Source organism: Momordica charantia (assembly GCF_013281855.1).
Source record: "Momordica charantia cultivar OHB3-1 chromosome 8 unlocalized genomic scaffold, Mcharantia_2.0 BLBB01000008.1, whole genome shotgun sequence".
NCBI classification, from domain to species: domain Eukaryota; kingdom Viridiplantae; phylum Streptophyta; class Magnoliopsida; order Cucurbitales; family Cucurbitaceae; genus Momordica; species Momordica charantia.
In genome coordinates, this window is record NW_028275166.1 from 33865478 (window position 1) to 33881848 (window position 16371).

At 29.6% G+C, this 16371-nt stretch overlaps 1 protein-coding gene and 1 long non-coding RNA gene across 4 annotated transcripts; one reads left to right on the forward strand and one right to left on the reverse strand.

The window, feature by feature from the left end:
* Positions 1–197: 197 nt before the first annotated feature.
* MYB82 (myb domain protein 82) lies at positions 198–1282 on the reverse strand. Of its 3 annotated transcripts, none has more exons than XM_022287411.2 (3): positions 1054–1282; positions 786–915; positions 198–689 (listed from the first exon to the last, which is right to left on the reverse strand). In XM_022287411.2, the coding sequence occupies exons 1-3, from the start codon at positions 1184–1186 to the stop codon at positions 236–238; spliced, it is 717 nt and encodes a 238-aa protein (XP_022143103.1). In that variant the 5' UTR covers positions 1187–1282; the 3' UTR covers positions 198–235. The 3 variants fall into 3 exon arrangements, with proteins under 3 accessions (XP_022143103.1, XP_087983773.1, XP_022143102.1); XM_088127647.1 differs by having other exon boundaries at positions 786–990; XM_022287410.2 differs by having other exon boundaries at positions 786–1282.
* Positions 434–2961, forward strand: LOC111013054 (uncharacterized). Its single transcript, XR_002601640.2, has 5 exons — positions 434–740; positions 821–868; positions 1208–1437; positions 2451–2542; positions 2675–2961. It is a non-coding gene; the product is annotated as an uncharacterized LOC111013054 (long non-coding RNA).
* Positions 2962–16371: the final 13410 nt, after the last annotated feature.

Consider the following 16371-nt stretch of genomic DNA (forward strand, 5'->3'; position numbering starts at 1 on the left):
GTAATATTCAGTTGATTCCAAGTACCTGTGTTTGTAAATGTTGTTTGGAAAGTGCATTTCTGATTGATAGATAGCAATGTGTTGTGACAAGTAGCTCTAAAGTGCAGGAAAAAAGTACTGTGGAAGTTTAAGCTTTGGCACAATTTACCATCTTACTGGGCGGAAAAGAATAAGGATTTTGACAATAAAGCCTACCTGAAAGTGGGGGTTTCTCAAAACCCTAAAAAATTACATGTCACATTTTCTCTAGTGATGCATTAACACCACTGCATCCAAATGCTTCATACAGGAAGAAGGGATCAAAGAAAGGCTCGTCATCAAAGTTAAATGTCGTGTTATTTGCAGGTACCATTGGAGAGTTCATATAATAGTGAGAACTTGTTATGTCGTCCATATTCCAAGGATCTGTAACTATTCTTTTCTCTTCCTGGTTCCCTCTCTCTGTATCATGAGCCACATTTTTCCCGTTGTTGCTGCATATTGGTGGTTGAGGATAACAAGTCTGATTGATCACTTTCTTCTGTTTCTTATTATTCGCATCATCATCGTCGTCATCATTTTTCTTGTGGTCTTTTGAGTCGTTAGCTTTTCTTTTGTCTTGCAGGCCATTCTTGTTCAAATGGGTATTCCAGTAGTTCTTCACCTCATTATCGGTTCGACCGGGAAGCCGGCCAGCAATCAGTGACCATCTGAATGGAAGAAATATCCAAACATTCAGTCAGTTTACTCTCTTTACAACTGTAAGTATTGATTAAGCTTAAAAGATTAATTCAATATAAACTTACCTGTTGCCTAAAAGTTTATGCATACGGATAATTAGGTCTTCTTCTTCTTTGGACATGCCCCCGCGCTTTATATTAGGCCTGAGGTAATTCTTCCATCTTAGTCTGCAGCTTTTCCCACCTCGCATCAAACCTGATATATATGTAATATTTTCTAAAAAGTCGGTCCACCATTGTCTGTTATTGTATCTCTCTTCGCTATAGAGTTCTGAGAAGGATGAATAAGTTTTATATAGATTATTAGAGATAGTTTTGGGTGAAATTATTTTACCTGATTCCTGGGAGACGGTTGCCCAATTCCCTTCTCCATGAGTTTCCACGTAGTTTCTAAGGATCATATCTTCTTCTGGTTTCCACAAATTTTTCTTAGGCTGTTGCTTCATTGCTTTGCTCTCCTCCTCCATCACTCTTTTTTCCTCTTTCAGGTTGGTGATGATGTAATGTTCTCACAGGGCGTGTAATGATAGCCACTATGATTGGATTCCTATATATGACAGCAAAATGGGCACCCAACAGTGGCACTGTCATATATTACTCGCAGAATGTTGCAACGTTGGCTCGTGCATGCATCATCATTACTCTCTTTGCGCTGGTGGATTGACGCGAGGGCCCTGTTTTGCTAAAAGCATATCTGCCCGCCTCTCAATCAAGACAGGTATCTCTCTCTCTCTCTCTCTCTCTCTCTCTCTCTCTCTATTCTTCAGAGATAGATTATTAAGCCCAGTTTCTAAATATTAAATAATAATAATAATGTTGAAGAGAATCATAGTCGTTTAGTTCGAAATGAAATGGTTAAGAATGGATTTGATTGTTAGTTTGCTTTTAATTTTCTGTTTCTGAAAATGAGGATTGTTTTAATTTGAAACGAATTATTGCCTGATTTTCAACTAGATTTTTCAAAACTTGTTTGTAAGTTTTAGATTTGACTATGATTTGTGAGGGATTTTTTTTTTAAATAAAAATTTAAAACTTAATGGTTGTCGAAGGGAAGCACCATTGCTAAAAAAAAATATTTTTGTTGTTTTTATTAAATGGGCATTTTTCCCCTAGCTTTTAGGTTTAACAAATTTAAGGAAACGTGAAAATTTGAAAATAGGAGGTGAAAAAAGTTGCTATATATACACAGACATTTCCTTTTCATAATAGTTTTAAATTTTTGTTTTATTAGAACTATTAAAAAAATTTATTGTAGTTCTTATATGCATAATATTGATTTACTGTGCAGTTGATATCGCAGTTGATATCATTGTTCACCAGCCTTGCTTTTCGTGAGAATAAAACGAATTATTTTTTAATGTTGTCATTTAGTAAACAAAAATTTATTTTAAAATTTGATGCTTGAACAAGAACTTAATTTGGCTTTCAATTTCCGTAGTTAAATGTGTTAAATTAAACTTTGGTTTTTGTAATTTTCATACTTACGTATTTATATTTTTATTGTTTTACTTTGATTTGAGAACTTTTATATCACATTATGGGGAAGGGAAATATAATATCAGGTTTGACAACAAATGGCCTTAGATGTTTGTTAAATGTAATTTAAAATTGTAATGACGTAAAAAAAACAAAAATTAAAGACGACAATAAGAATAAGTAATGAGGGGGGGAAAAGAAAAATGACGAGAATGCAATTTTAACCCTTTCATTTTTATTGTGGGTGATGTGAAGGAAGGTACTACCTACTACCCAAGAGGCTGAAGTATTTAACAAGCTTTGATGAGTGAGCACTCAAAGAAAAAACAATGCAGCAGCTTTTGGAGGTACAATTTGAAAACGAAAATAATTGAATTGTTGATTGGCATTGGCGTAGTGGTACAACGACAGAAGAGACTGATATGATTTCTCACATTTTTCTGCCATTTTTTCTATTGATTATCTGCCTCTGCCTGCAGGCAATAGTGATTAGTGCAGTGCAGGCTCTCGTAAAGATTCCATATCTGTGCTTTCCTCATCACTCTTATCATTTTTCCTTCTCCATCAGGTACACTACTCACTCCCTATACTGTACATTCACCCTTTGGTCTTGAATTTGAGGTGGGGATTATATGAACATTCACCCTTTTCTCCTCTCGGTGCGTTTTCGGTTTCATCTCTGGTCTTGTTTCTTGTTTCATCTCTGATAGGTTGTTGAACTTTCAATTTTATATATAATTGGTCTCAAGTCACTGAACTTTTAATCTCTCTGAGTTTTTGATTCGGTGTTTAAGGAATCTCTGGTTTGTTTGTTTTTACGTTGTTTAAAATTTACGAACTTATTAAATACAAAATTGAGTTTTTGATTATTAAAACCTGGTTTCTAAAGTTACTACATCTATCTAATAAGTTTTTAGACTCTCAATTTTATATCTTATTGGTCCCTAAGGAATTAATAAATTGAATTTTTAATCTTGTGTCTAATCAATGAGTGGACTTTGGAATTTTAAGTATTTTCCAACTTAATCTTTTAGAAACATAAAATCAAAAGCAAAATGATCATGAGGTAGGTTCTAACTCTTATAAAAATTATTATGACATTAAAATTAAAAGGCAAAAAAAATTATGAAACAACAAGTAATAAGGGATTTCTTTATAACCATTTTATTTATTATTATTATCTTCTGGTATTTGGCTTTATATTTTTTTAAATGATAACTGTCAGTTTTAAAACTGGAAGTAAATTCTAAAAGAAAAAAAAAAGTATGTGAAAATAATTTTTCATTTTTTAAAATCTCTCTTTTTTAAGTACATGCGCCATATATTCTCTCTACCCAACATATCTTTATTTTACTCCAAACATTCTTCTAACATGTCTTTCTCTTTCTTCCACACGTGTGCATACTCACACACATCTAATTTCTCTCTCTAGAGTTTGAAACTATATTTTGGACATGTAAATTATAGTGTAGTTCTATTATTAAAAAAAATGATAATGTGATATTTAAAAATTATATACGGAACAGAACCACTGGTAGTTGGTACTATGACCAAATATTGTTTTTCTATTACTTATTTTTACTTTTCCTTATTTTTCTGTCTTTTCCCACCATCTTTTGTCCCTCGCTTCTGCCAAACAGTGCCCTAAATTTCAACATTGTTATTGGGTCGAGGAAATAGTGTTTGTTGTGAGGGACAGGATTCCTTATTTTAAATTGCCAAAAGAAAAGAAAGAAGAAGAAAAAAAAATTGATTTTAATGTGTCGTAATACACTTAGGTTTGTTTACGTAGGTTTCGTTTGATTATCATTTCGTCCAAGAAAAATGTTTTCTGGAAAAGAATAAATTTGTGAGACTGCCTTTATTTCTAGATGTGCTTTAAATACATTTAAAGGTTTTTTTTTTCTTTTGTATTAACTGTGAATTGATAAATTACTTTTTATTGAACATCCATGAAATCAAGTATGATACTATATATACTATTCTTATTTATGTTTTGGAGCAAATGGAAAATTGGAACAAGAAAAAAGAAACTTGTTTGGGTTGTTTTCAAAATTTAAATTTTGGAAATGTTCCAAAAAAAAAATAAGGAACAATAAATATAGCTAGTTGCAAGATGCTTAGATTTTTTAAAGAAAATTAGAAACGAGAAATAGGAAACAGGAACGCTACCAAACGAGCCCTGAATGAACAATTCGGTCCACAGGATTAAACGAGATTGTCCAGAAGGAAGGCACGGGATGGTACCACGATTGCCAGATTCTTTACTCTATTCAGGGTGAGATCGACTTGTCGGCATGGAAAATTATAGCCAACGGACTGTAAAGCCCCACACACGAAGGGTTTCAACGAGGCATTGAGGGAGTTGGTGGATGAGACGCGAGTGAGGGCTGCCAACTCGCACGGTGAAGGGGAAGTAATGGAGAAGGCGGAGGAGGAGGGAAAAGGGAGAGAGAAGATAGAAAATGGGAAAATTTTGACATGTAAAATAAAAATAAAATGAAAATTATTAATATTGTCTAATCATCTAAAAATTACCAACTCACCAGTGCCACATCAACATTTCGTTAGTATCACTAAATGACCATTTAGAACTATTTTCTAGAAATCAATGACTAAACTGTCGTTTTTTGAAATTTAGGGACTAAATAAAAACCTAATCGCAGATTCAGAACAAGAAAATGTATTTTATCAAAAAAAAAATACTGATTCTTGGGATGGAATTTAGTGTTTGGCCACACCTACAATTCAACACCCAAGAGAAAAAAAAGTCACTAACTTTTAAGTTTTACCAAAAATTGGCACATATTCCAAAGGTTTAGAAATGAATGATTTGACACATTTGGGCCTCTCTTTGGGTGTGATTCCCTTTCACTTTTTCCCATGAATTCCACAATGACATACCCTTTTCTTTTTTCTAATTTTTTTTTTAATTTTTTTGTAAGTTTGAGATTCCCTCTGTGCAAAAAGTTGGAAGGCAAAAATTGCAATGATTCTAAAATCAAAGGTTCATCACAGCCCCACCTGTGATGCTTAAAGTGAGTGCAGTTGAGTCCCACTGCTTTTCTCTCTTCCCCTTCCTCTTCCTCTAACTTTATGTGACTCATTTTGTTTCTGTTTTCTGTCTCCTTGTTGCCTCTTGGATTTGGATTTGGAATTCATTCTCTTTTGATTTTGGGAATAAATCATTTTTTAGCTCTTTGAGTGAGTTTGCCCTCTTTATGCTACAATTGACCAAAGACTTTGATCTATATATGTCATAGTCTTATTATATATGGTTGGATCTTCCTGTGATTTTTTAAAGGATGTGTAGGTTTTTAAGTTCAAGTGACTCCTTTAGCTGTTATTTTGCAGGTTTTGGTTTACCTCTGATTGGAAGATCCTTTGACAACAGAATCGCCATTTCACCAAATATTAGTGTTCTTTTTGTTGGTCATAATCTTCCCAAGTTGAACTCTTTTTTTTTTTCTTTTTAGTACAACACGTGAGGTGAGAGATCGAATTTCCATCCTCTTGGATTAAGTTATATGTCAATTACGACTTATCTATATTTGCTTTGGTTGCCCCAAGTTCAAGTTGAGTCTAGCTCTCGTTTATGACAGAAAGAACTTGTATGTGTGAATGATGTGTCAAGTGGACCTTCCAATTGTCCTTTTCATCCCCATCTTTGTCTTCTTTTTCTTTCTCTCTCTCCCTTTTTTTTTTCCTTTCTTTCTTTTCCTTAACCCAAAGGATTAATGGATGTTTGATGGGAAATATAGACACATATGTTAATAAGGAAAAGAAAAAGGTATTAATTTAGTAAGAGAGAGGAAACAAATTAAATGCCACAAGTTAAGAGTAAGTTGATTCTTAAACAAATGTGAAAGGGACACAACATGGCCATGAAAGTCACAATTCACACCCACTTTGCTTATTTTCAAAGCAAATGTTTTTCTTTTATTTCCCTTTTTGTTTATATTCTTCTTTATTTATATATATTTTGTTATATAGTGAGAGTCAAGAGTCTTGACTTTCCCAACTCAGACAACAAAGGCAATGGTGATGTCAATACAACATTTTTGCATCAAATTTATGGGACAAGTTTTGGTTCTTAATGTAGCTAGAAATTTCATCACATACTTTTAATCAAATTTCCTATAATATAACGTAGGATGCATGTGACATTTGATAACTGGCTTTCTTTAAAATGTTATATTAATATTATTTTCGTCTTGTTAAGGATTCATGGTTAGTTCTTTTATTGTCAATTAGTTTTAAGATAAAATCACATAAATATTAAGATGCTCCAACAAGCTCAAACAAACATTCCGTCAAGAAAAAGAGAGAGATCCAGACAAAATTAACGAGTCTAAAATAACCACTATCTTGAAGGGTCATGGACTACTTCTTTCGTTGCGAATTAATTTTGAGAGGTAACCCAAGAGAGCATGTAATTGAAAAAAAAAAAGAAAAACCACACCAAGCTATGGGTGCAACGCAAGAAGCGGAGTTTATTTACTTTCTTTCGTCACAGTAGTTGGAAAAAGAAAAAGTAAAAGCAGCATTAATACGTCCTACCTAATTAAGTAGCGTAGTCACTATATCTAATAAAGATTCTGTCTTACTCAATTACTAAAAAAAATGGATATACATTTTTTAGAAATTTATCAATTTTCAAAATGTATGAATACAAAGACATAGTGGTTGTGAGAACAAGAAAATGGATTCGAGAATAGATATAGATAGAGAATGATTTTATGAACTAAGGAAATGTGCATGGTACATATTAGGGTTAATTTGTCTTGTTTGATAGCCTTCTCGTATCTTGTATCTTGTTCTTTGTTTTCAATTTTTTTTTAGAAATAGTGTTTAGTAACGGTCATATTTCTTGTTTTTCATTTCAAATAAAAATTTCTAAATTTCTAATTTTGGAAACAACAAAATCAAGTTTATTGCTTTTTATTCTATTTCAATTTTTTTTCAAAATATTGATAAAAACGATATTTAATCATTTTTATTTTTAAAATGCATAAGATATATATAACATGAAAATTTTGAAAATTTGAATTCCATATAAAACTTTTACATTTTTTAGTCTCAAATTTTAGAAACGAAGAAACAACAAAGGATTAACAAGAAAAAAAATAAGGAATATGGAATAATTACAAAATGTAGTTTTATTTTTCTTGATTGAAAATGAATGGACAAAGAAATAGAAACGTTTTAATTTAAGTAGTGTTTCTGTCCAAAAAAAAAAAATAGTGTTTCATGTTTAAATAGTATATGATTATAGAATATTTTTCCCAAGGATCATAAACTTCTTGGCAATACACTGGGATGAGTTTGATTTATTGAATAATTAATTATGCTACAGTAAATGGTACTAATTATAAATCTATTTACATTCATGGTTCAAAATTAACAATTTAAATTATTCGTCATAATAGATTATACTACAACAAACTAGATTTTATGTCATATAATTAGCAACTTTGCATCCTCGGGTGTATCCTCAGGTGTTGGCGTGGTGGCAAGAGACTTGGATCTTGACATCAAGATCCAAATTGAATCTTCTTGTGTTCGAAGGTAAAAAAATAAAAATAAATAAATAAATAATAATTTTAAATACGTTGTTTGACCTTGAAAACAATGTCAAACTAATCAGAAAATAATTAATTTCAATAAATTAAATTAAATGGTCCAATCAAGTTGCAATGTAATTATTATTCTCTTTCATTCTCTAAAAATAATTTTATTGAGATCAAGAACATAAAGTATTAAATTTTCGTGACATTTTTATATATCTATTGATTTGAATCTACACGTGGTCTAAATTGACATTTTCATAGTATCACATAAGAATGGACAAAATATAATTAAATTCAACATAATATCACTGATATGAACATAATATTAATATTAATGATTTTTTTACTTATTTGAAAAAAGTGAAATTACTAATTTAAATACTTGTTGATAATTTTTTATTTTTATAATTTTTCTACAAATACCTCTCAACATCATTATTTTCTCGTTCTTTTTTATATTTCTATAAAATTGAGAGTTAAAGATTTTGACATTTTCATTAGCATTGATATTTAAAAAGTAAAGAAAAAGAAAAAGAAAAAAAAATTAAGAAAGGATGGGTTTTGGACCTCTCTTCATGGGTCAATACATTTCATGAGGCTGATGGGCCCAAATGCATCACGTGCAACTCACGTGCTCTCCCTTTAAGACCTATTTTCTTTATTTTATTTGAAATTAAAAAGGGGTATTTTAACTAATAAAAATAATTTTAATTTTTAAATAAGAAAAAGATGAAACCAACTGAATCCACTCTCGTGACATGATTGAAGTCTGATCCACAAATCCTCACTCAGGTGAATTGGAATTATATGTGCAGATGTTTGTCTCGCTCCTCTATTGTCTCCCTGGATCGTAGTAATCAATACTTCACATACGAGAGATGAGATAACGATGATGTTTGGGAAGAAGCGGACCCACCTAAGGAGAAAGTTTTGCAACCGAAGTGAGCCGAGGAGCCGAACCAAAGAGAAGCTCTCCTTGCTTAGTACGGGCTATATTGGACCTCCTAAGTGAGAGTGCTTTCTTATTAAAGTAGATAGGTCGCCACATTACCCGCCCCATCTTGACCAGAAATTGTGACTTAGTGAGGTGGATTTTAATTGAAAGATTTTGATTTTCGGTGGGAAAAGCACCGCTAATAGAAAAATTGCTTGAACCAAAAAAATTTCTTAAATATGCCTCAAATTTTAGATTAGTTAAACAACAAAGTAAACGCTTGATAATTACTTCTTTTCTTATAAAACTTTTTTAGTTTTTGATGATAAATTATAGTTTTTGATGATAAATTTATTTTTTATATCATGTACATTTTACGGCAATTTTCTAGATAAAAGATAAAAATACTAAAACATCTTTTTGAAGGTATGGAAGGGCTTGAACATAAATTTTTCTCGTATAGAAGTTGAAATTCGAATTCATCACTTTTCTTATCGGAAATATATATCCTAATCAATTAAATTATATTCCAACTAATCCATTAAAAATAATAATGTGACATATTATAGTAACAATAATGATATAATGAGACATATTTGAAATAGTTTTTCTTTTTTTAGTGAAACAAAAAAAATATTTTGATTAAGAATTTTTGTTTTGATTAATGATTGGACAAGCTCCAATGTATAATAATTCTTCATCATTTACTATTTTAAATACAAAGTTGTTTGTTTTTTATAGTACAAGATGCGGGATGTGGATTCAAATTCATTAATTTTTTATCGAAAATATATATCTTAACTAATTGAGTTGTGTTTAAGTTAACATACAAAATTATTTATTAGTGACAAGCTTTACTTATGTATTTATAAAAAATGAGAGCATAAGAACTTATGCACGTTTGATCAACCCTTTGTATCAACAAAACTTTATCAATTTTGTTTTACTGATAAGTTGTATTGATGGTCAACATAAGCATAGTTCAACCGGTTTAAGTATATATCTTGGACTTAAAAGTTATAGGTTCGAATCCACTTCTCAACATATTGTTGTAATAAAAAAAATTTGTAATAATTCCTTTAACACGAACGTAAACTAAAAATACCCACTCATTTTTTTAAGTTCTAATTCCCACCCTAGTATTTATTTTACTAAAAAAAACTTTAATTATACCAACTCTACCGGTATGACTTAATAGTTAATCCACATCTACTTTTTTTTATTAATTCAACAAATGTAGGGATAAGATCGATCTTTAAAATCCATCATTGAAAATGAAGGTTCAATTCTCCCTCCCATATTTGTTGAACGAGAATATGAACCATGAAAATTTAATTAACAAAAGATAAATTGATACACACATTTATTTTTTATTAAAATATCTTATTGTTTAAGATAAATTAAGGTTTAAATATTGATTTCAGCTTTTGTTAGTTTTAGTAAGTCTAATTAAAAAAACGTTCATTTTGATTTCTATATTTTCAACATTTTTCTATTTTGATATTTATACTTTCAATGCGTTCATTTTTGTCATGTACTTTTAAAAAGTGCGTTTTTATCATTTTATTTTATTTTTCTATCCGATCTTTTAATCATAATTTCAACCTGATATTATATTCAATAGGGTTATAATTTTATATTAAATAATTTTTTTACCTAGAATTTGTGTTAAATATATGCATTTCTTTTTAGGAAAACAAAAATAGTATTTAAAAGCATAAACTAGTGGAAAGTTATTTTGCTTTATTCCTTTTAAGGAAGAAAATTAATTTGTAGTTAATAATGGTTGAATGTTGGAAAATGGGAAGTGAGGGAACTAAATAGGCAGAGATGGACCCCACCTAAGCTAGACTAGAGTTATACTAGCCTACGGACAGGCCCACAGAAAAAAACGTGTAGTTTCCTCATTTCTCAACCGCGTGGACACCACGTAATATTCTATTTTTATATATTTTCTTATGACAAAAAACAAAAGCATCACAATTATACACTATAATAATACTTTCTCGAAAAAGGGAAAAAAAATACACTATAATAATACAATTTTAATTCCTATTCTTTAACTTTTGGTTCCGAACATAAATCAACCCGACTGGTTAAAATACTTATTTTCAGTCAGAATGTCATGAGAATGAATCCAAATTTGAATCCCTACCTCACAGTATTGTTGTATTTGAAAGAAAAAAAAAACTTCTGACTTTGATTTGAATTTTGTACCTCGAAGAGTTTTTTCACATCTTTATAACTGCATGTTTATTTTAAATATGTTTCTTAAAATAATTATTGATAAAATTGCCTTTAATTATACATTGGCTGCGGGATACTTGGGGTCGGAAGATTTATCGGTCACGGAGAACCGTAGAACCAATTATTATCCTGCAGGCTAAGAGTTACAAAATTTTTTTATAAATACTTTCAATAATAAATTTGGTTAGTTCCATCGTTTCAAAATTGATTATACTAATTAAGTATGTGTTCTTTTATATTCTTGGAAGTAATTTTCACTCTACCGCTTTAAAGTTTTTTTTTTATTATTTCTCAAGAATTTCTTCAAAAATAATTTGTAAATCAAATGTTATTTATTTATTACAAAACACTGTAGATTTAAAAAAAAAACACTTGTAGTAATCTAAAATTACTCCAGAAGCTATATTAGATACCTTTTAAATTTGTAATTTTTCTTTAAAAAATACTAGTATAAATCATAGTTGCAATTTATTTTCAAAAGAAATTCCAAATACACACTAAATTTACTACTCCATCGTTTTTGTTAATGAGAAGTAACGAAAATATTTCTTGAAATCCAAATAAGTTATTTATGAGAAAAAAGTAATAAAAATAGGAATATCATTTATTAGGATTATCCTTAGTTCATTTTATGAAATTTTGACCAAAATATGACGTGTGCAAACTTGACCTAAATTCATTTTTTAATCAATTTGACCAATCCAACTATTCCTATGAAATTATAATAAAATGTAAAATGAACAAAAAAGAAATTAATAAATCATCTTTTTTCTCTTATCTAATATAATATTACTATTAAGATGTTGATGTATGAAATCACGTAACACTATTATGACACAATCGATGGCTTAAAATATATGTGGACTTTTAATTTCCTTTCAAAAAAAATGTAAAAATAATAGACAAATGGAATTGAAACATCGAAGAAACTTCTTGAAAGGGATTTTTGTTGGAAAAAATGCAAAACTAGACATTCTATGCCAAATGAATAGCCTTTTTTTTTATGTCAAAAGATGATGCTAAAGTGCAAATTGTTCATACTTTCTTGAAAAATTAAATGGTGCTTCTTCTCCCATATGGAAAAAAAAAATCTAAAATCTTAATTCATTATAAAGATCCGCCTAAGGTTTTTGACTTTTTCTATACTAAGTAGATATTGATCTTTTGATGCGTATAATGCCTTACGAGTTATAAAAATAATTTGTTGTGTGTGTCAATCTAATTGAAATGACCTATGATACTGTAATAATATATGATTAAGTTGATAATGGTAGTGCCAAACCGAACATAGTTCAAGTGGTTAAGGCACCTATCTTTATAGATGTTAATTATCGATTAGCTATATTCATGTTAACATTATAATTATTTATTTTAATTGACTGTAAATGTTTTTGGAGTTTAATTATTATAAAGCTGGATTTTAGTCCCACTCAATAATGTAATATAGGAGTCTACACCTTTTATGACAAAAAATAGGAATCGTTTCATATTAATCTCAAATTATTAAAACAAAATTCATAAAATTAAAATATAATTAATATCTAATTAATGAGTCCTTTTTCTTTCTGGGCCCACTATGCCAAAGATTTAGGGTTCTTTTTCCTGTATTTTTACATCATTTGAACAACCATTCATTAAAATGATGATGATTATAATAATAATGTAATAAAAAGTGACCTTTCTATTAATTGCTTCTAGTTCAAGTTTTACCTAAAAAAAAAAAAGGAGAAAAAAATATATTCTTTTTTTTTAATTCTTGTATTATCCCTTTTTTTATTTTTAAATTAACTATGATTTTAATCATACAATTTTCATTGACTTTCTAATTCAACCTCAAACTTAATTTGCTATGCTCCTTCATTTTTTATTCACACTTAATTTTAGTTGTTTAGTTTTTTAAATCTTGATTTCAATATTTCAAATTTATTAAGCTTTGCATGAAAATTTTATTATAAACTATTGAATTTGTTGTTCTAACACCATTTATTATTTGTTTTGTATGTCTAGATTATCACTTTTGTGACAGATACTACATTTGATAAAAGTTGAACAAAATGAGAAGTTAATATTTATGGGTCAAAAGAAATCTAAATCTTTCGGGACCATAATAGTAAATGCATATAAGGACCAAAAAGCTACATAACTTGATTTTTTTTTCATTCTTATATAATAGTTTGTCTAAAAAAATAATAAGTACAACATTATTGAAATTCTATTATTATTTATAATTATTCAATTGTTTTGGTCTCTTTCAACCAAAAAATAATATTTTCAAGCGGTCCAAATTATCAAGAGTGTGTATGAACTGCACAATTTATGAATTAAGTAACTACGTACACTTTGACTTTAATATCCAAACTTTATCAAGCAAATTTGAATTTATTGTCTTCAGGTATGTGGGGAGAAATCAAAAACAAAGCTGCTCATCGTCGAGCCTAGTACGCTTTAGAGTCACGTTCCCATTTTCTTTGGTTAAATGATTTTTGCTTGTACTGTCTAGCTATCTGACCAAGTCAAAAAGTGAGTATTGGGTAGCCTTGAAGCGTTTTTTTTTTAGGTTTATTCTAAGAATATATACATTTTGGAGGAAAAAATAACCTACTACTTCTAGGGAGATGATTTACAATTAAAAAAAAACAATATGAGAAATAAATGTCTAGAAATCTTTATAACCATGAAATTTCTACGCACTAAGTCCTAGTCCTAATTGAATTGACAAAATACTCCAATCACTATCTTCATTAAATTTCTAGTGTACCAAAACCAAATTTTGACTGAAAACTTCAAGCAACTTCCTCTATTTTCCTCCTCATTAAAACAATAAATTAAATTTGTAATTGTGAATATGATTGATAGTTAAATAGCAAATCAATTTTCTCTTTTTTGACTTTGGTAATTTCCAAAGACTTTAAAGACAAATTACCTCCCATATTAAATTAAATTAAATTAAATTAAAATCAATCCATATAATTATAAATATCAGAATTTCCTAGCTTCTCTCGAAGAGAAATTTCCAATTTATTTCATATCCGTTCGAGGAACATGAAACAAACTAGAAAGTATGACAATTGAAAACTCATTTTATCATTATTAGGGGTTGGAGAACTCGTTTCTTAAAAATTTTATCTGGAGATAGATCCAACCAACTTCGTCCATAAATTTATCGATCGTTGATATTCTACATATTAGAATTTTTCTAACAACTCAATTAAATAAAGATGATCCAACAACAAAACAAAGCACATCTAGTGCATCAAAGATGATAACATATTAAATTTTACTATTCAATCTTAGTTAAGATTTATTTTTCTCATGTTATAATAGTATTAAAAAAATAATCTATTTCTAAATAGGAAAAAGTCTTATCGGATTGGTTTAAGTCTTCATCATGGGAAACAAATATATTTAAAAAGTGAGAGAAATAGTTAATTTATTTTTTAATTTACTTACATTAAACTATTAAAAATTTATTTGGTCAAAACTATTTTAGAAATATTATTCGTAAGAACTACTTAATAGCAATCCTTCTCTTCTGATTGGCTGCGGCATTAATTCTCACCATTATTATAATGAACCCGCATGTAGAGGATTACAGTCTACCCTCGTTCTAGATAAATACGAAATGGTCTGATTAGAACCGTTTAAAATGTCTAGCGTCATGCGGAATAGACATATAGTTGTTTTCTCGCGATAAAATGACGAAAGGACAAAACTTACTCCCATGATACGATACGAGCTGATACGAGATGATACGCGAGGTGATGATATTTTGAAAAAGCCTGCTGCCTTATTTTAGCATACGTCTCTTACACGCTTGTTTAATGGGCAAAAAGTAATTGTCACAGAGAGAGAGGACTCTACTCGCGCGATTAGGGAAGTATTGTACTCGCCCGTTTTGCTGGTTGTACGTGTCAATTCATCAACCACAAGTGGGTTTGACTGAATTTGGTATTTCATTTTCATCTTATAATTATGATCTTTTTTCCTTTTTTTTCTTGACTTGTTAATTATGTGTTTTTTTAAAGGGGAAAGAAAAGTTAAAATTTAGCTTCAATATTTTGATTTTTTTAGTTTTTTTTTCTAATTAATTAGTTCTTAAACTTTGAAACAAAATGGTTAAATATCGATTTTTTAAGTCGTTGGAGGATAAAATTCAACATGACACATGCGACCCATCAATTCAACTTGATGAGAAGAAATTTGTATAACCAACTCAAGGGAGAAGATCGAGCTACCTGGAAACTGAGCTGAAGGTCATACCAAACCGAATAACTGTCTAAGTTCTCTTCAAACTAACTTAGAGGATATTGAGTCCAAGTTCAACAGCCTACCTCAAGCCCGACAGCCCGTAACTACCCCAACCTCCTACTAAAGCGGTTTCAGCGGACCTGCCACCCTCCATTTGCCTATAAAAGAGATATCACTCCAATTTCTATTATGAGCACGACCTACCATAGTTCGAATTCTTAATGACTTGAGCGTTGGGGTATTTGTTCCTTCTTATTGTAGGTTACTCATCATGCAGCTTGGTTCTCTGTAGCTCAACTGAGTTGAAAGCAGGTCGATCTATCCAACTCCGCATAATCCAACAGCAACATGAGTAAAGGTTATTAAATATCGTTGATGAGACATTGACATGATAGATCTATTAATTTATCTAACTAGTTCTTTTATAATATGTTGATTTCACTAAAATTTATCTAACAGATGTCACATTAATCATTTTAAAAATCATTATTAGGATTTTTATGTGTATTGTAACTTATTAAAGCGTGATCCAAAATTTGAATGTGTATAGTTGATGATTTGGAAAAAAACAAATAAAAATTATACTTTTTAATTAATGAATTAGATATAAATCGACAAGACATTGAAAAATATCTATTTTTTTTATGTACATCACTTTGATTCGACTTGATTCGATTTCCTCTATTAATTTTGTTTGAAGTGATAGAGAATCCAAGAAACCTACAAATTGATTAAAAACAAGCATCCTTAGCTACCATGGTGCTCGAGTCATTTTCAATTCAAATCTCGATCATTTTCATAAACAAAAGAGTTTCTTTAGAACAATTTGTATTTCTCTCACATTTAAAGTAAGATATTAATTCTTCCGGACATCGTTAATTACCAACTATGCCATTATTATATAGTCACTCTTATTTGTTTTTCAATATATAACCACTTACTAGGAATCTGATTCCACAATAGGACAGTGTAAAAAATAATGATTCCTTACTTTTTAATTTTCCTATGTTTTGAAACTTTATAAATATTTATCTTGCTTTTTTTTTAAATGACATATAAAATAGTGATCCGTAAAAGATGGAAAAGGAAAAAGAAATAAAGAGAATCCAAAATCAATGTATATTAAGAAAGCAAGTGCCCAACAGATTATTGGAAATTTTCTTTATGATATTGGTAA